We start from the raw sequence: 25,223 nt of genomic DNA, 5'->3' as shown, positions 1-25,223 counted from the left end.
CTCCGTAGCGCCCTTGGCGAATTTTATTTTGACGCTTATTGTTGTTTTATTTCATAGGTACCCACCAATTACAAATTTTTATTCAATTCAAATGCGCCCCATGTATTACTGCACACTTAGCAAGCGCCCATGTCGCCAACCTCTAATTACGGCACTGCCTATATAATACTCATTTGGGCGGTAGGCGAACCAGTTATACGTCATTTTAATACATAATATATTTTTATACAATATAAAGGGTCTCATTCATAAACGTAGTACACATCCACACACATTCGAATACTTACGGAAATCTTTTTTCTATTGTAGATACACGACCAACGTGCAACGGTGCAACAGCGTCATCCGATTACCCTGTCCGAATAGGCAGGTACTTATATATTATAGGTACCAATGATTATGGATTTGTATTTATACGATTTTTTTTATACGACTCCCTCTCTGCCCATGATGAATAATACATGACATATATTATACTTACAATAGCAGCTATAGTTGTAATCGCGAAAAGAGGCGATTTCACGCCACCCCACGCGGACTCACGTTTCGGTTAATATATCGTAGTGCTATACAAAAAAATTATACGCGTGTACATAGAAGGTGGTGTGAGGTTCGAATCGTTTTTGCAATTAACGCAGAAGCCCCCGAACCAATCGAATATCCTACGTTTTAGTGCACTTCGACAGTCGGATTATGGTAATCCGATTAGGTACATACGAATGATTGAGTTGGTTTGTGTGTGGTAGTTTTAAAGTGAAAAATCGATTGATCAGTCTGCTAAAATCAAAAAGGTCGATCTGCAGCGATTTGGTCGCATAATTTGATTAATATTCAAAAAAATGTTTTAAGGTTATTAAATATAATGAATCGTGGTATTTAAACTTGTTCGTCCTATTATTCCACCACATTTTGGTAGCTCTCAAAGTATTAAGGAAACAAGAAAGATGTAATATCTTAACAATATATATTGTAGTTAAGGGAACTTTTGACGCACAAAAATGATTATTGTTTGTTTTCATTGGAGAGAAAAAAGTTGCTACTAAATCTTAATAACTACAAAAAGAACTGGAATAACAATGCTCCTAAAAAAAGCAACAAAAATAGCAGAACCTTCAAATCTGACTTTTTTTTTTGAATCACCTTTATATTTAAGTTAAATTATTAAATATTTTTTTCACATTAGAAATGTTTTTGACAGGGAAGAAAAAAAAGAAAGTTCATTTAAATACTTATTATACTCAAGAAGCTTAAAAGTGATAATGACAATATAAATTTTTAAATAAATGAAATCACTACTTAATAATTAAAAACTGAAGAATGACTTAATCAAAATATTGTTATAGAAGTACCTATATTATATGCTAAATAAATCTACTTTCAATACAAAAACATACTAAATTATTTTTCAAATCAAATAATTAAATAGATAAATATTTAATGAATATTATTTAAGATCAACATTTTAAGTATCCACATACTTTTAAATTATATATTTATACATTTTTGGAATTTTTATTCATATTATACAATCTTTATAATTAATAATAAAAATCTAAAAAAATTGTCAAAAATAAAAGAATAACGTATTATAAATTCCACTCCTATAGACCAATTACGATCGATATCGGACTATCGTCTGAACTACTAAAAATATAAAATTTAATATACTCAATGTTGTTTAGAAATTTTAATAATGATATGCTATTAGGGTATGTTGCGGTATGTACTGTGTCAGTAATGTAAAATACATTTTGGTCAAGCCAGATATTTAATTTTAAAAGAAAAAAAGAATCATATGAATGCATTTAATTCAGTGTTGTTTATAAGTTGTAATTGGATTTCTACTACCGTTCATTTTTATGCACATCCACAATAAACAATGCCGAGCACTTTATTTGTACACCACTAATTTATGATTAAACCAAAATTTCTTCAGATAAGTAGTTTGATATTTAATCGAATAATAACAATATAATGTATACACACATAACATTTCATTGTTAATACAGTTAAACATATTTGTATACATAATACATTTCTTTGTATATTATACTCGCCAGTCGCCACTCACGTGAAACACATGCTACAGTGGACTGTAATAAATAAATACCAAACAAATGGTGTCGCATATTTCTTGAATATTTTACTTTCTACAACGAGCGCTGCTTATAATATTATCCCAATGTTGTGTTAACAATTTTGTACATTATTCTATAAAAACTAAAAAAAAACTACCTAAACACTTCGTTTGATTGTATTTTATTTAGTTACATTATTTAACTGTTACAATTTATACCTCTTGATAGTTATTATATTTCTTCAAGCACACACCTAACTTAAACGTTATATATTTTTTTTTTTACGAAAAAATCGAGAGTAACATAATTAATCTGTGAATTGTTCAGAATATATTTTAGTTACACTTCAAGTGGCACAATTTATAATTTTATAATTCTTATAACTTTAAAAAATTTGAATCTATATTAATTTAGTTTATAGAAACCGCTTCACTTGTAGGTACTGCGCAGAGATTTAATGATCATTTTGAAAAACCCTTAAGGAAGCAATAATAATTGTAAATATATTAATAAAAAGGTTGTAACGTTGTGATGTATATACTTTTAAACTATTGTGTTGTTAGATAGGTATAATAATAATATACTCGTTTTGGGCAAACCAGTTGTACAACAGATTCACTAATCTCGGTTCGGAGAGACTGATGAAAAAATACTTTAGGCGGATGCAGCTGGCTGCAGATGTTATTATAATATAAATTCACACACACCGACTGCAGCTGGCTGAAGCTGTTAAGACACGCATAATACGCACGAACACACACACACACACACACACATACATGCATTAAAAATAATAATTTTTTGCACAAGGGGAAACGACGTGACAATCGATCTCCTTCATGACAGCGTTTGACGTGGAGGGAAAAATCAATAAAATCAGTCTGAACGACGACTGTGACAAGTGGCCTATGCGTGTATGCGTCACAGTACAGATAAAGACAACAAAAATTAGTGGAAAAAGAGAGTTCATATGTCTATATATTCTATAAGTCTGTATAGTTGGGACAGTTGGGTACATACGGTTATATTTGTGTGAGTGGGTTCGTTATAATAATAATAATGTACTATTATTCAAATTGTACACGTCTAGCTGTTTGTGTTCATTAAATAATCAAAGTAAGTTCAGTGACAGTGACAGTGAAAATGTGACAGTGACAGTGAAAATAAAAAAAACCTATACTGGTACACTGCAAGGAAGTTAAAAGTGATCATACGTTGACCTTACAAAATAAAAAACCATTCGTATAAAATACTTTTTGAGAATCTATAAGTAAATTATTTACCATAACGTTTAAGAACCTGTTGAGATGCGCATACAGGATAATATTTCTAAAATGCATAAATACTTATTTCATTAAAATAATGCATAAGTAATGTATCTAATTGAAAATACATCCTATAAAACAAAATTGCTGAGTAAAAATGTTGTTTTTATTTTCCGATTATTGAAGATTTTATATAAACTAACGAAACTGGCTAAAAAGATGAAATTCTAATTTTATTACCTAGTTCAGTTAATGAGAATTCGAAAAATGTTATGTAAAGTTATTGTGATTATTAATTTTGCTGCTCTTATTTTCATAAGCATTTTTAAGGTTAACTACAGGCGTGAATGTGTGATACGAAAATGACGTAGGTAACCCCAATATCGTTTAATCTTCTTTAATCACGGTTAGTCAGAATTTCAAAACCAGCTCCAAAATAAAGATAAATTTTACATCCAAATTAAAGTGTAACATAGTAACCACGGCTAATTGATTTCAGATGGATCTAAATATTTTATGTTTAAAATTCTAAAACTGTAGCATCAAAAACAAGCACGGTATTGGTTTTCTTTTTGTCTACACAACATAATTTTTAGTACATTCCTACAAAAGAGGCGTGTGTTTTACTACCTGACCCATGAAAAACGATGTTGTCGGGTTTCTTGCTGTTCCTTTCATAATACTTTTATTTTATATGTATACATAGATTTGTGTATAAGCATCCCCGTATTAGATTTTAATCACCCTTGTTTTTTTTTAATCTTTTATCTTTCCATAATTTTTAACTGTCAAAAATACATTAAATCCCGACCTCGATGAGGACGCAAACGAAACAACCGACCCGACCCCTGGCCAGAGGACAGGTGGTTTCCCACGTTCGTTTAATATTATGGCCGTTCGGATAATTGTATGGAACGAGTTTTCGAGCCGTTCGGATAAGCGCATAATGCATCAATAATGTGAGTCTATAGAAGAGATTTATAGTGAAAAATGATAGCATTATCATCGTTGTCATACAGGTAGTAGGTACCCATAATATTATATACTTACTATGTATTGTGTTTTGTAAATACGAATCAGTTTCTAAACGTCTAAACATATTAATTCTCCCAAATTGGTACTAAGTAGTGTATTGATAACCAATAATAAATGACAACGAAAATATTTTGTGAATTTTATTACGAATAAATTATCTAGATATTATTATTACCACTACTATTTGTTTCGTCATAAATTTAAAACTTTTTTCGGGTGGTTCGGAAGAAATATATTATGTAATAAATATGTAAGTGTTAAAAATACGTATTTAAATGTTTATTTTTGACGAAAACTATCCAAAATTATATTCCAATAAAAAAAAACCGAATATTCTCATTTGAATACTTTATTAGATAGGTACGAGGCAGTGAATATGAATAGGACGCCGTACAACGTATTATAATACTTATACTCTTGTTTGAATCGATTGAATCTATAAATGCGTGTTGACGGTCGTATTATGAAAGTCGATTCTGACTACACGAAAAACCGACCTGCATTTAAAACGCTTTTGTGTAGTATAATTTTATGTATAGACCAAACGACACACGTGTTCGGAACAAAAACTACAGTCTAAACTCTCAAGGACACCACGTATAGACGTATAGCAGTATACCGATGAATATAAATTCAGAGACGGCCGCGGCGTTTCATGGGAGATATCGGATTTACGACCTGTGCACTGTGACGTGTACCGGACGCGCGTCATAGTTTTTCGGCTACTGCATAATATCATAACTTTTACCAATCTTTACATAGTATATATTAACAATCGATTGTTCCGACATCTGACCTTATAACATTGATACGCATGAGATTATTTACACTCGCATTTATATTTTATGTCGTTAAATGATTAATAGTATGTATAAGTAGGTATTATATAACAATATTATAATATATGTAAATATATACCTATCTTCGTTCAAACGGTCTTTTCTTGTGGCAACAGTAGTAAAATAAGGGCGGACGACTTGGGGGGAATCTATGTCCACAATTATTGTAAATCATCGGTATGTGTACGAAACGAAAAAACGATTTTTTTTTTTTTTTTTTTTTAATTCATTTTCTTTGTGTCATATACAATGTTCATAGTATCCATTGAATTGTACTTGGTCATTTTTGTTTTGTGTTCAAAATACAACATAACATTTTTAATTTGAGCACGAACTGGTATTGTAAATACATAGGTCATTGTATTAATGTCGATTTCTTAATTTCTTATTGATAATTAGCTTATTTTTCATCATTATGAATAAAATCAAAAGTTTTTGCTTTTACATATTTATATGTATATTTTTATATTTACCTATTTACAGACATGTTGTAGAAACTGGAAAGCGTATTAAATATATTTTAAATCATTATATTATGTAGAAGAGTTTGTAATGAATAAGAAAAGAGTGATAAGACGAATAACGATTTTTAATCACTACATTGATTAGTACTGCAATCTAATATTCTAGTATTCTAGTGACTGCTTTTTTAACCATGCTTTCATGCAATAATTGTATATAAAATAATAACAATTTCAAAAATGATTGTAGAATAAAACATTTTTATGCTTAATATTTCAAATTTTTAATAAAATTTCAGGAAAATAACGGTATAAATATTTCCATATTTTAACTTTTTTATTACATATCATACAATACGCCATAATAAAAATTGTTAAAACAAATTTTTATTTTTAATTGACTTAAATCTTTGATGTATATTCTATAAATTAATCTTTTGTTAGATTAAACTGAAGAAGTGGATTTATTTTACATGTATAAAATTAAGATTCAATTTAGAAATATTCATATATTATGAGTAAATCTAAGAAATTAAAATTTTTGAGACATCATACATGTAATCTTTTATATTATGCGTTCCAATACTTAATCACGAGTTTTATTTAAATGTATTTCCAAATTTACTCAATATAGTTAAACAAAAACACCAGAAATGTACCATAGCATACTGTATATATATATTTTATAGAAATCATTGCTGACAGCATGATTTCTCTAAATCTATGAAATGCACACTCAAAAATATAATAACAGTAGGTATCTTTATACATTATGTAATATGTTGGTATTTTATATTGAGTTATTCGACAAAATAAAATAAAACATTCTGAGAAATATTTAAAAGGAATATAATTTATTCCATTACTATTATATCTGATATGGAAGACAGATCCTTAAACAATTGAAAAATATATATAAGTCTATAAAATACTATAGGCAAACACTTGCGCGTTATCGCTATGCCACTGACTGTAAAAGTTCATCCCGTAATCTCTCTTATCTCATCGTATTATAATTAAAATAATACAATATTATATATTTCTTATAATTTTTTAATTAATGTTGATTCAAAAAAAAGAATATTAAAAATATGCATTTAAATGAGACTTAATCCAGACATATATTTTAGAATGGTTTAGATGGATCTTAAAAATTTTATGAACTTACGTCACTTCATGCATTCGATATTTGTATGATACTTTTATTTTATTGACATTTCAAGATCATTTTCACATCAATCGTTACAATTAATAGGAACCGAATTATTCAAATTACTATATACAATTTAAAACGTAGAGAAGTATGTATTATTTTTGTGTTTTATTATTATAATATAATATAACAACGTATCAATAAAATAATTGTATACTTATCATTGAATGCTAATTATTATTCATTTACATAGACCAAATTATCATTTATCATATACAAATTAAAAATGTATACGAAGTTGTAAAATCATATGACTACACACATTTGACGGTGTACTTTCGGCATTCTTAGAACTACATTATTTTATTTTAATAAAATATACATTCTAGGCCAAAAAACAAATTTAATATTAAACAATAAAAAAATATATAAAATATTAAGTTATTAATGAATAATAATAAATTTTACTGAAGTACAATGAGTTATTTAAATAATTTTTATTAATAATATAATAATAATAATAATATAATAATCGTAACAGTTTTGATTCATTAAGATACACAGACTTAAAAACATAACAATTGTTGCAGACTTGCAGTTATAAGACGAAGAAGATAAAAAATACTTGAGAAAATAGAGACTATAGGTATATAATATAACACCTATTATTCGTTCCCTTGTATACCTACAACCGAAACACACATAACCGAGTTTGGCGTTCAAATGTCCTAATCATGCTACGGGCTATTCGTAAGTAATTCAATCATTAGAATGTCGTGACGAACGGCTTCACCAAAAAGTTTTTACATGTTATCTTTGTACTTTTGTAGTCACGTACAGTGTTGCGAAAACTTTTATTTCGTAGGTCTTTAAAAAGTTTCCTACGCTACACAACATCAACAGCATCACGTAGTTGGCTAGTAGTAACATTATACAAATTATTATATTAGGTTTAGTATTATTGTTAGTTGACACATTTACAATGTCAACAAATATAAAATTGGATAATTTGATTCCTAATGACATTTACAATTTCTTATTTATTAATAACAATAACATAAGTCTTTATTATATTTCTATATTATACTGTAACCTTTTATACAACATATTACGTCATTTGTACCCATACTTGTTCTGTACCTTTAAGTACTTCACTGTACTTGGGGTAATATAAAAAATGATTTATCATGACAGGGACCATACATTTTTTCGTCACTTGTCGATAATAACGTGTTAAATACAGTTAACAGGAATGTTTTTTGTAATTGATGTACTTACAAAACGTTTGAGAAATATTTTTTGTCCAATGACTTATGGAAAGGTCTTCAAATATTAGTAATACAATTGTTATTTATATTCTGTATAAATAATGTTGTTCAAATGTTTTCATAAATAGATGAAAAAACTTTAACAATTAAAAAAAGTTGTTTTCTAAGTTGTTTACTGACATCCACGTCAGTATATTATCACTATAACTAATATTATTTTTATTAGTTTCATTTTTAAGTATCTATAAACACACACACTTAACGTCGAGGTTCGTTTAATAACGGCCGTACGTCTACGGTCTCTGATCGAAGGACCATAGCCCACAAGATTACTTAATGTCAATCATTCAAGTAAAGCAAAATCTAATTTTATTCACATTGATTTTTCACTATACTTACTTTATGATAAATCAATGCAAATTTGGCACTACTATATTTCGCTTCAAACAAATCCAATAAGGCACATTATCTAGATGTTTTTTGGTAAATAAAACTTAATTTTAAACCAAAAACTGTCACTTAATGGTTTAAGTCTTAAGGTCTTAAAATTTAAATCATACTGCGGCCACAATGTAATATTACTTATACCATCAGTTGAAAATAATACAATATACCCGCAGACGTGGAATAGAAAAACAATCGTTTGCGAATTTAAGGGCAGTGCTGTACAATCGTTTTATTGGTAATTTCAGTGGATTTATACCCACATAGATTCCGACATTTGAGATTATGTAAGTCGTACAAATGAAATGTAATATAAGTAGATACCCAAATAATACGACCTATATAAGTAAAGTCTGAACGTTTTTTTTCGGGTAATAGTAACAACATGTCCGCATTGTAATGATAAAGATATAAAGTACTGTTATACCATATACGTTTCATAGGCGAGATTACAATACCGACGATAAAAAATAAAACATTTTAGTTTATTGTAGATGTTTAATATGAAAATTAACAAGTTTATTCTTGATTTTTGCTCTCATTTGTTAGTCGTGTTTCATTATTATCTACATGCATGAGAATATTTGTAAGACGATTTAATATTTTTTTTAGAAAATATTGTCTAATAAAAATTGCAATAGTAAAATAATACAATTATAGTACTTACAATCTACTTTTTAAAAGTAAACGTAAAACACTATAACTTAAGTTTACTGGATTTATGTTTTTCTATTTAAAAATATATTAAGCAACTATCCAAACTGCCATTCATCGCCTTCAATTTAGGGATGGACTAGAAGGAAGTTGATGAGGTAAGCACTTAAAATTTGAACAAATCTCTGGTTATGGAAAAGGGGGGTGGTACACAATCACCGCGTTATAGATTGATGTCGAGTATTTTAAAATAATGTTTTGGTTTTTAATATTATTTAATACCTAAATAAATAACTAAGTAAATATTATTAAAATTATTAATATTAGATAATATAATCCGCAAACAGTCTAATCAGAATGTAACTACACGGCCAAAAGTAAATTATTATATATTCAACTTTGTGCATGTTGTAGTGTTTGTGATATACCTAATGAGCGTCTTAAACTAAATATTAATCACCTGGTATTGTATTTTATATTCGTATTCCACATCTTCAATAAGACGGTTCCACGCAACAGTCGGTAATTATCTATGTTGTAATATGTATACCTAATGTATATTATAATAGAAATAGAATCACGGCGTCTGCAATCATAATATTATGTCATTCACACTCACTAATACACACGTCGTAACAACTAATTGTACCTACAATGCATGTACGCACCGTGCTCATAATTCTATGTGTGCTGGGGATATCTCAAGCGTACTTCAGATTTTTCTTAAGGGTGGGTGGATTGTGCTCACACACGTGTTATACGTATAACGTATATAAAATATTTGTCGTTGTTCATGTTGTCTGCTGCGCAGTCTCAGTGCCCAGTCATAATGACTCGTATTATGTGTACACGAAAATTCACTCTACCGAGTTTATAAGCAAAGGCAACTAGTTGATAGTAATCGATAATAATATATTCAGGACAACGTTTTGGGTTAAATGAAATCTTCTCACATCAAAGGGATTAGTTTTTTTTTTATCACCGCGAGACGCACTGTTTTTATTGTTTACATCAATGGAAAGATTATGCAGCGTTGGTTATGTCTAAGAGAAGCGGAGAGTTGGCCATTATTAAGATAACAGATTGTATTTATCATTAATCTGTCTCGGACACCGTAGAATAATATTTATCACACAGTAAACCACCGAAAATCGAAATAAATTATGAAAGCGTAGAGGTCGATAATTAAATAACAAATTACTATAAAAAGATATAATTCTAAGAGTTTTAGATCTCCAATATAGGTATTATGTTATAACATAGAAGATGTTTGAAATTAAAAAACAGATTAACTATTTATAATAATTATTGTTCTTCGGGTTTTTGAAATACACAATTGTATACATGTGTACACAATACGTACATATTTTATACATACAAAAATAAATTTTTTTGATAAGTTCAATACATCCAATAACTATGCAATGTTCTAGGTGCTAATGTTGTTACTTTTTTTTTAAATGTTGACTGTTTGCTAATACTTAGTGTTAGTACATTCTAATATTCGTACATAACTTAAGTAAGTATTTTAATGATATTGTCTCCACTTAAAGTAAAAAATATTATTCATTTTTATACTCCAATATTTAGCAAATCAACGCTGCTTCGAATACAATATTATTAACTACGATTAAGACTCGCGCTCGGAGAATAATAAGTGCAATCATAATCTATAACCATACACTATTCAAAAAAATTCGTCACAACGGTGACGATGGAGAAACTGGTATTAAAATATTTAACTGGTATTGAAATCAATAATTAAAGATAAAATGTACTTATAAAGTATTAATTAATATAAGAAAATGTAAAATAGTATTTAATCGCATCGACATAAAAGTGAATACTATCGTCGTAAAGTCAACATGTACAGTATTACTGTTATAGTAAATACGACACACGATGAGTATACCTATATAGAGTTTATAAACACTGCAGGCGCACTTCAGGAAACGGCTTTGATGATCTCATTAATTATTTTTGTATCATACAATTTTATATTGGTTAGGTAAATACTATATAAGTAATGTAAAATAATATAGTACCTATATTATAATATGTGATAAAAATTATTATTTAATTTTAACTGTGTACATTATCTGTCTTCTGGATAGACATCAATTTATTATTTTGTTTGTTATACAAATGGTTTAGTTTTCAAATGTATTAAAACAAATATTTAATATTTTAGGTAATATTATGGACTATAAACGAGAGACATATTAATTAGTAGACAACAGTTGACGACTGGCACCGTAATATCGTTTGGAAATAAGTGTATCTAAAAATTAAAATATTACCATGTAAAAAATGTAAAAAAGCGCAAGATATATCAATAATAGATTTTTTTTAAATTTTAATATAAGATTAAAATTATAATACACATTCACTTGGACTAAAACTTATGTCTGTAATCCGTTTTCACACATTTTTGATACCTATTAAACTTGAAATTTTATATATCTTTAAGCATATGTACATTTGGAAATAGTACTACATTTAAATACGTTTAAAAAATTAGACAAAGTATGTTTGTATACTAGCTCCAAAAAATCATTTTGAAAAACGAATGTATCTACCCGTTAGGTTTATTTAATTTCTGACTCAAATATATCGTTAAGATAGAAATGGTATGTGTACCACAGTTGCCTGATTACCAGTTACCACTAATGCATATCAAAGATTTAGGAATTATATTATCTAGCTGTTGGATTGATAAACTATTAAATGTGAAAAATATTCATTAAAACTTTTATGGATAAAATACAGTAAGGTTCAGAACCTTAACGGAGTCTATTCTAGTTGAGTAGCTAACCATAGTAACCCAAAAAGACCTACGGTCATAATGTTACAAAACACGCGACGATCGGGTAACAAAATCATTTTCCCATCAGCAAAAATTATGAATCTATTATCACGGAGGTTTTATTGTATTTTTCACATTATATCCACTACTACGTATGTTGTGTTATTCAGTGTTTCAGGCGTTTCAGCTATGAATTCTAATCTGCATAACCAAGGATTTTCATTTATAAGTGCCACAGCATCACCAATCTTCACTGTTTCTATTTTGATTTTTATTGAATTTACGTAAAAACCCTATACTCTTTTTTATTTACACACATTTTTAGATGTAATTAATTGATTTTAATAAGAAAAAACATAGTCTTTTTGAAAAAATCAATTTTTTATTTATATATTTGGCTTATAATTTTTTTATCATATTAAAAAATATTTAGAATAAATAAGTGTTATATTATAAGGCATAAAGCATAAAACTGTAATTTATTTTCTACAGCAGTAGAATACAACTGTAGTGTGAAGCATGATTCTCAAATTTATCAATGATTACCTACTATGTATATGTATAAAACAATATGTCATAAATTATAGTTTAATAATATTATATTCGTGTCTACACATCTGGACGACTAGTAGAGTTTACTAATGCTATAAAGATTGCGTAACGTGTATAACGTTTACAAACAATTTATTATTATAATGACTAATATGATTTCTTGAAATTAATATTAATTAAATTTTGTATTTATTAACTATAGAGATAAAAAATATACTAGATGTATAATATATCGAGGGTATAAAGACCTACGCCAAAAAGGTTTTGAGAAGATAAATAAATTGATTTTATCTGAGTAGGTTTTTTTATTTAGGGACGGCTGGCGTAGATTTATTGCTATATGGACCTAAGGTCTACCTAAATGTAAGTGTATTGTACCATCCATAACACACTGAAAACACAATAATGGACAGATGGTTTGACTTAAAATATATTGTGTACCGTGTCGCACAATTAATCAGTTCTCAGAATTTTTATGGTCTATTGAATTCGATTTCATCTGGTAAAATATATTAATACCGTATACGCTATATTATTATTATTATTATTATTACATTGCATTCCAAGAAAATAACCATTGCTTTAAATTTCTGAATTGCCTGTAATTTCTTTGAAGGGTCTGTCCGAATTGTATGCTCTGTATAATTTTAATAATCAGACATAATATATATATATATACATAAAAGTGACGATTCCGATTGGAAACGGTCAGCCAGTGATGATTCATATTTATATTATTTTAGTAGAACGGTAGGTGGTTAAATTTATTTTTCAAAAAATTAATTATATATTACATAAAACTATTACCTACCGTAACCATTTTATTAGTTTATTACTAATTGTTATTCACTTGAATATCGTTACATTAATAGTTTGTAAAAAGAATCAATGCACTAAATAATATTTTTTGAATTATTACAAAATATGATTCTTAAATAAATAGGTATCCAATGATCAAAATATTATTGACTATACTTTTAATAAAAACTTAGGAGAGGATGAGCCTCGTATGAAATTTCATATATTTGTATTTATACGAATTTCTTCATCATTTGATCACGTGCAGCAAGAAAAAAATGCGGGAGTTTATCGATTTTTTATGTTTTTATTCATTATATAACTATTGGAGGACGAATTTACGACGAATCCTGTGTTCGATAACACAGGACAAAAATTATCGACAAAAATTGAAAAAAAAAAAAAAGAAGATATTATCCTGGAGCGATCTCATGGAACCCGTGTAATGGGTTTTCAGTGAAACGGCCGCACCGAGGGTATGACCCGCTGCCCTTTATACGGGCAGTCAAATCTCGTACGGTCACCGTAGTTGTCCGTATTGACGAGGGGGAGGGAAAGATGAACAAAAAGGTTATATTATAAGGCCCGAGGCGGCAAGACCTTATTTTATATCGCACACACACACGCAGGGGTGGGACACGCACTCAGTCGGTACACAACGTATAATATAATATAATATAATAATAAATATATTTTATTATTATTTTTTCTTGTTTGCCGTTGTCTCGACGTATGGGACCAATACGACGATGATTAGGGGTAGCGGGCGGCACGTGTTATAATAATACGACGCGTACGTGTCGTGTGTGTGCGAATTGCGGAGACGGCGTCGCCGCCGCCGGTTCTTAAAACTTCGTCTCGCGCCAGTCGGGCGCCGCGCACCTAAACGCGATTGGGCGACCACCACCGAGACCCGAAAACGACACAAAAGAAATTCCCGAAGGAGTGACATATATGTAGACATTATTTTAAAAATACACATCGTATCGCGTTACCTACGAAATACACGACGACAATAATACCATGCGACGCAATATGCGTTGTAGTAATAATATTATATTATAAATTATAATATATTATATATAGGGCTGGGATTTTGATGCAAAGGCAACTTTTTTTCCGGTGTAACGTTGATCTGTAACTATAAAACACGTTTTATAAATACTGTAAAATTAAAAAATATGAAATTTTTTTTCTATTATTTAAGCTATAATAAATATACTTTTAATGCATTTTTATAGTGCATTTTTTAGTCTTAAAGTCATTTTTGCATTTTTTTAAAGGACATTTTTAAGATTTGTCAGGGCATTAAAATCCCAGCCTTATATATAATATATTATTATCTGTGAAGGTTAGGTCCGTGTAGCTACGTACATCATGACGTATGAATGTATGACGCGTGAAAATTTAAAAAGAAAAAACGTGTTGTTCCGGTACTTAACGCGTAGACAGGTAAGATACTTTATTGTTTTTCATTGAATCTAGATAACAATAATTATTATCCACACGTATATACAAGACGACGTCGAGCGTCATTCGCGTCGTTTGTCGCCCGTGACGAGGACCGTATGTCATTATATTATATATTGCTTCTCCGTCATCGAGTCGTCAATATTTTTCAAGCTCGATATAAGTTATGAGTTTTTTTTTGTGTATGAATACTTCGCCATCAGAGATAACCTCTTGATAAAAATATCTCAATTCTATTTTATTTTTTATTATCCACGCCACGAGGTTACCTAGCTGCTATACGAATGTACGCGCATATAATATCACATCATATGCTTTTCATCTATATGATTATTTTCGATTTCAACTAGGTATCTGACGGTATTAGTCCCTAGGCGCTGTCAAAAAAAAAAAATCGTCATCTTAACGATATATATTTTTTATCCTTTGAAAAAAAAATCAATGTCGTAAGACGTAAGTACTATATAGGACGTACCTATATATTTTAGCGAGCACTGAGATATATGTGATTTTTAAATTTCAGTTTGCAAGTCTAGAAAAATTAACGTTTTGGTTTCAATTATTACGGTTGTTATCTTTACTACGGCCCTTTCAAGATACTCAATTCAAAAAACTTTGACTACGAATCTTCAAAATTAAAAATGTCGGTTTTATATTCTGATCGGTTCCAAATGTTACAATACAAATGACATACAATAATTCTTATTATTAACTTTGTTTAAACAGTAAGATGCCTATGGCTCTATCGAAATTTAGATTATGATTTCTAAAATCGTTATATTAAGAATTCTGGTAAGGCTTTGGCTTCATTGTGTATTTTCATAAATATCCGGTTTCAGATCTTATTATATTTATTTAAAATTTTTAGAGCAAACGTCTTCAGTACTATTATTTATAAATAGAGCAAGGACTTACATACATTCACATATTATATAGCTAACTTTTTCGTATGTAGAGTAAGTACACAATACATTTCACAATGTTTGTGACCATAACTTGAAATTGTTAGTGCATATTTTTGCATATTTTGACATTTTTCGGTTTAAAGGACATATTTTTTTGATTATAAGAGCACATTTTAAGTTTGTAGTACATATTATGAAGGGTTTTTCAAAAATCATGTACACTTCGATGAATATTTTTCATAATCAAAGACACAAATTATTATATTTAACTTTTTCTATATAATTTATTATAAAGACGATAGAGATTCATTTTATCTTAATTGAATCTGTAGATTAGATTACAATAAAGTGATATCAAATTTAGTTTAAACTTATAGAGAAATAATATAAAAATATTGTAATTAAATATTTAAAGAAAAAATAATAATTTTAGTATATTAATTATTTTGAGGGCATATTTAACTGCATATTTGATGATTTTTTAGTGCATGCAAGTCCTTACTCTATATTTATTAATTAAATGGTGAGTAGTGACATAATGTTAAATAAAATAACATTAACTAATAACAATTGTACTTTTCCCTCGATAATAAATTTAAAAAACAAATATTGCTAAACGACTTATATCCTGAAAAATCATTGTACTAAAAACAAATTAAATATATATTTTAAATATAAAAATATCAATTATAATATTTAACTAATGCTGCTATATAATACTTTATATATATATATAGTATATATATCAGGAAAAATCGTTATTTAACACGAACAATTATCAAAAATATCCGTTCTAGTACAAATAGACCAAAACAAATATTAATAATACAATTGTATAGTTTTATTTGTGTTGTCCGACATTATTTAAACAAACATAACGAAAAATCAGGTTGAGACTTTAGTTACAATCAATTAGGAGCAGTAAATAATCTTAGGTTGTAGGAACTAATGGGTACTCACATGGTCATGAAACGCAGTACCAACAAGTTGATGCTGGCGGCAACGACGGCGAGTCCAAACAAAATGAATACCAAGCTAAGCGCCACGTATCCTGGCATTGTCATCAAAGCTTGATCGTTCTGAAACAAACAATTTACGTAGATGTAATAATTATATTTTTAATTATAAATTATAATTAATAGTGTCACATATTATATTCGTATGGGTACTTCCAGAATGCATAGAATGTGCAGTCTCGAACTCATATAGTTATACTTTATACGCTTACCTACTTAATACTTATACGTAATAAATTTAAAGTAGGCATCAAATCAAATTACTTATAAAAAATTAAGTAATTGAATTTAGAATTTGTATACACAAGACGTGCTCTAAATATTGATACAATGATGGGTTGTATTATGGCGTGTAAGCGTATACTTAATAAATACATTTGCATAACACCTGCGAATAGAGTTATTATTTTTATATTGTGCATTTGGATATTATATACTCGATTGACAATCGTGTGTTATGTAGGTACCTACTTATGTATTATGCGGATCCCTCGATTCAATCCCCCTCAGAATATATTGTATGATGGAGCATAAAAAATAAAATAGATAATAATATCATCGATTATCTGAATTTAGAACTACTCTATTCTAAAATGGGAGAAACTACCACTCCGATATTTTTTTCTATTAAAAATGTTCAGCTGTCGATATCCTATAATATTTATTTTTAATATTTAATAATGCTTTTTTCGCGTTACGGAAAACAATTGTTGCAGCATGAATGACAATTAGACTATCGCTGCTTTCGACTTTATTTTGATTTAATAGTATCCCCACTAAGTTGTCTCTCTATATTTAAGCGGAAATCTGGTTGAAAGTTCTCGTCGAAATATTTTTGCTAACAAATATTGATTTTTCAACGACCATCTCTGCAGAGACATGTTTAAAAATCAAAAAGTAGAATAACAAAAAAAAAATCTAAAAAAAAAAAAATTCGATTTGCAATCGAATAATTTCTGTTTTTTTTTAAGTTTCGTCGTTTTATGATTAACAAAAAACCGTTAGGTATTCGGATTCTACAATTCAATTTACTTAAACCGCACATTTTAACAATACGGCAAAACAATGATTTAGCCATACATACCCGATCTTATACATTTCGGTGAACAATGTTTATTTAATTTTATTTCAACGTTGATATGTTTATAATGGTAATATATTTTTGTTTTGTGTACGCTGAGTTACGAAATCGATCTAAGATTGATAATTATGGTGTTTATTGTTTACTATGAAATTTTAGTCACTTTGTTACAATTTCATGCAAATAATATTCACGAATATTATTTTTTATTCAAAATTTAACGATTTATTAATTCGGTCAATAGCAAACCAGATACAAATCGACACATAATGCATTTGAATATTATACTACATATGATCGTTTGAGTGAAACTATATTTTTTCACGGCTCGTGTTTTATAATAATTACAGTCAAATTAAAACACAATATGGCGTAATATAGAGTGTTTCGCGTTACATAATCAATGTCTTAGTTCGCACGTCACGTCACATATCCGGAAAAAAAAAATGTATACATTATTGATGCGTCCCATCCGAATCAACTGATGGATGGGTGGCACCTAACCAACGGGTGGCTGCGATACGAGATAGAAGTTCGGCGGACGAGGACCACACTACGACAATGCTGATAATAATAATATGATACATCATCGTTCGGTTTCCTGTAAATTTAGACACGTGTGTCCGTATTACTATTTCGTTTGGCATTATTATTCGGTTATATGTTATTATAGAGTCCATCACTATACGACCCTGATGGGTAGGTATAGATACGACGAATACAATATAATATACATATATATTTAAAAAAAATGTATATTATATACATGATGGTATATTAATATCCTGCCATGTGGACTTTGAAGTATTCATTCACCCCGACGACGGGTTTAAGTGATCGGTCACTGGCATTGGATTTCGCTCCGATACACAGTAAACAGTAAACGAATATATGTAATATATTATTAATATATGTCATCATCATCATCATCGTCATATTATTATACGTCTACCGTGTATATTATAATATACAGGACGACATGATATTATAATAATATAACGCACCGATGTGATATCAGATGTATCGTACTCAGATAATGGTTTTTATTTTTTCGGTACAATATCCAATGACAGAGTATCTCGAACAGCGCCCCGTCTAAAGTCGGTGAATGGTTTCGGATTAGTCAGATATTGTAGATCAGCGAGTTTGAGTTAATAGTGAAAATTGACTTATCGTTTGATTTTGCATCTTTCCTATTTTTGTAATTTATACGATTGCTGTAGTTCGAATGAGAGCGATTGAGTGCAACGAATTATGAAAACTAATTATTACAATACTGTACTTAATTAGCTACTATGAAGTTGATCTATTTAAATTTTTATTCAAAAATATTCAGATACTTGTGTATAATTAAATGATAATTTCAGCTGGAAAGACTAAAAAAAAGTAAAACAATCAAAAATAAGTATTCGTTTGATCATGAAGCGGTGATGGTAATAAATATATATACCTAGTAGGTAAAGACAATTGCTGGGCCTTACCCAAAAAATAATATAATATGCCACTGACGAGTGAGTGTGAAAGCTTACCGATACCAGTTTAGGTGGTCTAGCGATATTTATATTATACTACGCGTGTCTCGTCTGTCCCGTGAGTCTCATTGTATTTCAAATTGCAAAACGGATGACTTTAAACTGGTCTCGTCGTCGAGTTAATTTTTACTAATTAAAACAGGTAAAAATGTAAAACAATGTTTATTACCACGCAAATATACCGTAATAATAATTTATTATTGTGCGCATAAATCATGTGTTTTGTATAAGATTCGAAGCTTAACCATTAGCACTGTTCCTAAGGCTTTCAACTAACGACGGTAGTTCCATCATGCGTTTGAAAAATACTTAATATATCTACACACAATCAATTATAAAAGTGAACTTAATATTTTTAAATATTTAGTTTAATCTATATTATTACTAAATAACCGCCATAAGTGCCTTTAATAACTTACTAATCTCACGAAAAAAGTATATAAATATTATCGATTGGGACGATGGAGTATTGTATTATTATCAATTATCTTGAAATTCAATGGGGAAATACAGTATAGATACTTAGCGTTAGCAATACATAATGCAATATAATTTAGAGATTTTTTTTGTGTTATTGAGTTTAAAATTAAAGTTAATAAATTAAATATTATTTTATAACACATAGGTACAACAATTATTTTACATTCAAGGAGTATATATTAATATTTTAATTCAATATAATTAATTTAGATTGTTTTTTGTGTAAAAATTGTTCTAAAATATTTGTTGATTTACTTCACATCTGGCTATTAATTGAAAAAAATGCACAATATATTTCCAATATTTATAGACATCGAAAGGTTTACATATGTAATTTTACTTGTAAAATTCTTAAATCCCGATAAAGAATAAATATAGTTTAATTAAATTCATAAATTAGTTAAATGCATAGTTTTTATTTATTTTTTAGGCAGGACAGAGAAATGCTTTAATTTTGTATATTTTTTAAATAGTTGAACGTTTAGAATTATATTTTCCTTGGAACTACGAATTGTTTTAATCCAATAGATTCTTGCATGAGTACCTATCATCCGTATATTGCTGGATATATTTTTATTCTAATTGGTAAAATTTAAGCTCACTACTCACTGCTCCTGGGAAAATCATTTTATTAACTTAATACATTAGTTTGTTTACAAACTTGTTGTATTTTTTTATTGACAAAACTTAATGTTTTAAAGTTTTATTTCTTTTTTTCAAACGACAACTCAATATTTTTTATTTACAATTCTATAGCCAAATAAAATAAAATATCTGCTGATTGAGTCAATTTATAAATATGTAATATTGAACCAATAATTCGTCAAATAGTTTACCTTATAAAAATAAACTCAAAGCTTAAGAGAGCAAAAAAATATTTCTATGGTATAAGAGATATGGCAAATAATGTTTAATGTATGATAAATGATAATATATGAACTATGTGTGTATAGGGAATTCCGTAATGAAAAAAGGATTTTTTTTCGAAATATCAAAGGTTTTTGATTTGACAGAGTTCTGCAAATAAAATTATAGCATGAAATATTTATACGAACCAAATAACGTTTAAATCGAAAGTGAATTTTAAAGGACCCACTCTGTTGATGAAAATGTATGGAGGCCATTCAAATTCAATTTAGTCAACAACGAGACTATATATTATTAACAACTACCATCTACTACTTACCAATATAATATATTTCTGAAATTTCACTAGGTATAGTCTGTGTGCATATGTAGGTGTTCTATAAATAGTGTATTAGTATAAAAAATAGAATTACATAGAAAAGTATTATTTTCTCATATTTTTAATCGTTTCTATTAGGATTCCTCAACATTTAATGAGTATATAGTGTAAGTCAAAGATCCTATTCAACATACGTTTTACATTGTATAATTATATTATTTGAATATTTGTAATTTTAAAATACTACTATAATACTTGCGCGTATCAATGATTCAAAAAAAATAAATATATATATATATATATATACATGTTGATAGAGCTAAAACGATTTTTAGATACCTACTTACTAAAAAAACCAACTTTTTCAATAAGTATACTACACTTTGAGTGTTCAGAATTCAACAATTTATAATTATAAAAGGTTTATTATTATAAATGTATATTTTATTTTATTTAAAATATGAACAGAGTAAAATAATCACCAAAATATATAGCTTATATAGCAGTATCTACATTTCTATTTTGAAACCTTAAAATATATGCTTGTAAACATAAAACCAGATTTACTTAAATAGGTACCAATATTAAGTAAAAAGTGTAAAATAAGTGAATAACATAGGTAATATTGTTATAGAACTTGATTATGTAACTATAAATTCGGTCAAAATGTTTTGTATTTAAGAAAAAGGTATAAAATCATATTGATTTCATGTACCATTAATGCTCTTAAAAGTATCTTTTCTATACCGATCACCCAAACTGTTTAGAGAAAAATGCACCGATCGCTTTCAATTAAATGTTACAATTGCCCTTACATACATAAACATTAAATAGGACAATACCAATCAGCAAAACATGGAAGGTAACTAGGTAAGTGTTTAAATAGTTGAAAATAATAAAAAATTAATAAGATCAAAGAATAATAATTAATACCGAATATTTGTAATAACAAGCGGTAGGTATATACGATGTAATTCAATAATAATAACAATAATAATAAAAAATAGTATTTAAATAACTCATTAGGTATAAAGAAGTGAATTTGACCAAAAATTAGACTTGTCTGTATATGATAAATAATGAAAAGTAATGATGTTAGATATAGCCAATATAGGTAACGAGTAACGAAAAAAAAATAGATTTTATTATTAGATATTATTATTTAAACAGTATTCGTGTAGCTTAGCTTCTAAAGTCATTTGACCATAAATTTCAACCATGGATTCATATTTCATCAGGTGCATTCTAGGGTATTTATTAAAGGGGGTGGGATTATATACCTATTATGTATATAATATAATATATATAATATATTTATTATATTATGATTTTATATAATTATAATATAATAAAATTGCTTAACTACGCAGTTTGACGCATATTTATTTACATTGAAAACAAATAATATTTCAACCAACAATGTAAAAAAAAAACGATTGGTACCTACATAAAAAAAAACACTTTAAATAAATTGAATTCAAATTATTATAAATTGTAATACACAACTATCTGTATAAGGTAAATGTGGGTAACTAAAACCAGAACAATAATGTTAATTAACACGATTCGAAATTACTGACTATAAATAAATACAATGACTCGAAAAACATCGTAAATATTAGACAATAATAAATACATAAAAATTTATATATTTATATATTTTTATTATTGTTTGGAGTAAATGTAATAATAGTATGTAATAATTTAATTTTTTGGGGAATTCGAGTAAATTGGCGGAGGGCATCGCTCTCATTGTTCCTATTGTAACCACGCAGATTAGATTTTATTTTAGGTAGATAATGGTGGTAACAGATACAACATTTTGAACTAAGATTTTATAAATAAATATAAAAATAAAAATATTAGCATAGTAATATTATTAAATTTTGTAAAATTTGTTAGTCATTGTTACATGGGGTGGCCAGACGTCCCGTATTATACGGGAAAGTACCGTATTTCAAAGATCTGTCCCGTTGTCCCGACATAAGCTTTCGGGACGTTAAGTTATCTCGTTTTTTAAAAAATATGTTGTTTTTCATACGTATTCAAATATGTAAAGAAAATTACGTAAAATTAAAAATACAATCTTAATCTGTCTGTATTAAATTTCAATAAAAGTATAATTATTTTCAAAATAACATGATTTTTGCTATATTATCATGATGATTGATTTGTATTTTATACCTTTATAATATGTACTAGGTACCTATGTTGTATGTATCGAATTCGATTATTCGAATATGATCAAACATCAACTTCAAATATAATTTAAATCATATTAATTTATAATTATTAACAGTTAATACTAATAAATACTAAAATATATTTATAACTTGTAAAATTGTGATCCAAAAATGTTTATTTATAATAAAAATAATTAACGTCCCATATTTTTGTATTTTAAATCTGGCCACCCTATAATGTTACAACATACAAGATATAATAAATATGATTAGAAACATCTAATTTCTTTCATTATAATTTTATTCTATTTTAATAGATTAAATTGTACACCACTTATTACTATAAATGTATTTATGAATAAATATTATATTTATTCTTTTATCAAACCCTTTTTTATGAGTTGTATTGTAATACACTCGTCTATACACTACACAATAAATCATAAATGAGAGATATTGGTACATTTGCTTAAGGTAAATTGTTACATTTTTCAAATGCCAAAAACATTTTTGCACGATAACATTTCTTTCGATTTCTTGAGAAACATTTAACTAAAACAGCAAATAAAAACCTCCCATTTTTACAAATTTTTAACGAGTTAGCCTGAAGATAACCAAAAAAATTTTAAATCTGTCCAATTTGAAGATCGATGAATAAGTGTATAATATTCATATATTATACCTTGCAAACAAAACAGGAAATAATTTACTAATGGATCTCAATAAAATTCTTTTAAATAATAATTTTTTTTTGATACACTTATTTTTTACTTTATGACGGTGTTAATTTTTTTTGATTTTGACGAAAAGTACCTACATAGTATTTTTGAAAAATATCCCTACATATAGTTTTTAAATGTGTTTATAGTGTATACTCTAGGTAATATTCAAACTCTGAACCATGTGGCCATAGTGTCATTGTTGTACAAAAATGTATTAGTAACATTCAGGCACAATACAAACATCTGCCAGATATGTGGGTATGTACTATATGATATTATAAAGAGTTTACATATGGTCGAGTTGGTCACAATAAATCATTTATGGAAGGCTGGAAAGTATAAAAAGACCAATTCTTAGCCGTGGATACAACCTAACCACCAGGAAGGTCATCGAGTTAATCTGCAGCTGTATTTATTATATAATACAGTCATAGAGTTTTATCGTTATATGCTCTGACTTCTGAACAGATGTTTGCGACATGCATACTATGAAAACAACGGTTAGGTAGACCCTAAAATTGAATTTATAATTATTGCACTAAGGTATAACATTTTTCGGAAATATTTAAATGTTTGAACCGATTGTGAACCGCAACTATCAGTACGGTCAACGCTTTAATTATCTAGAAGTACATCCAATGACGTATTTAGGAAAAATAGGGGTACATAGGCTTTAAATAGCATTAAAAAAATTTGTTGTTTTTTTTTTTGTTTTAAATTGATATTATTACAGTATAGAGTTTGCGCTAAAAAAATGTGTTGTGTGTTTTGTTTAAGTCCCTCATCATGGATTTGACTAATTTCACAAAAATTAGGATATATATTATGTTTTATATTTTTTTGACAAAAAAGTACATATCAACAACCACTTAATAAATCATTAATTATAGTTTTACTCTCAAACAAAATTTATATCAAATAAAAATAGAAAAACTCCAATAAAATTTAAAGTGTCAGATATCTATAAATAAAACAAAGGTATACTTAAAATATTTAAAAAATATATTATATCTAGAAACTAATAAAAATGTGTAGAACAATTCAACTCTTTACAGCCATTAAGTTTTGAATAATTTTATTGTATTTACAATAAAAAAACAACATTGATTTTGTCAAAAACTAGATCTGGATAAAAATGAATATTTTTCCATTAACTTTAAAAATGTCTAGACATTTGGAGTTGTTTATTTTTTTTTATCTTTGACTCTCAGAGTATAAACTACATCACATTTTATATAGTTTTGTAAAAACGATAAATTATTTTATATTTCACAAGCGTATCTTCAAAAAAACAT

At 27.8% G+C, this 25,223-nt stretch overlaps 1 protein-coding gene across 2 annotated transcripts in view; it reads right to left on the bottom strand.

Annotated features, from left to right (window-relative positions):
- The window catches only part of LOC114125355 (two pore potassium channel protein sup-9-like), a 107,351-nt gene that overhangs the window by 19,996 nt on the left and 62,132 nt on the right, over nucleotides 1–25,223 (bottom strand). For both annotated transcript variants that reach the window (XM_050205732.1, XM_050205733.1), the window contains one exon: nucleotides 16,689–16,807. In XM_050205732.1, coding sequence (XP_050061689.1) covers nucleotides 16,689–16,807 — 119 coding nt within the window. The remainder of the gene's footprint in view (nucleotides 1–16,688; nucleotides 16,808–25,223) is intronic.

This window comes from Aphis gossypii, chromosome X (genome assembly GCF_020184175.1).
Source record: "Aphis gossypii isolate Hap1 chromosome X, ASM2018417v2, whole genome shotgun sequence".
In the NCBI taxonomy this organism is placed as follows: Eukaryota; Metazoa; Arthropoda; class Insecta; order Hemiptera; family Aphididae; genus Aphis; species Aphis gossypii.
Note: the sequence above shows the minus strand (reverse complement) of the source record. Positions and strands in the feature narration are given on the sequence as shown.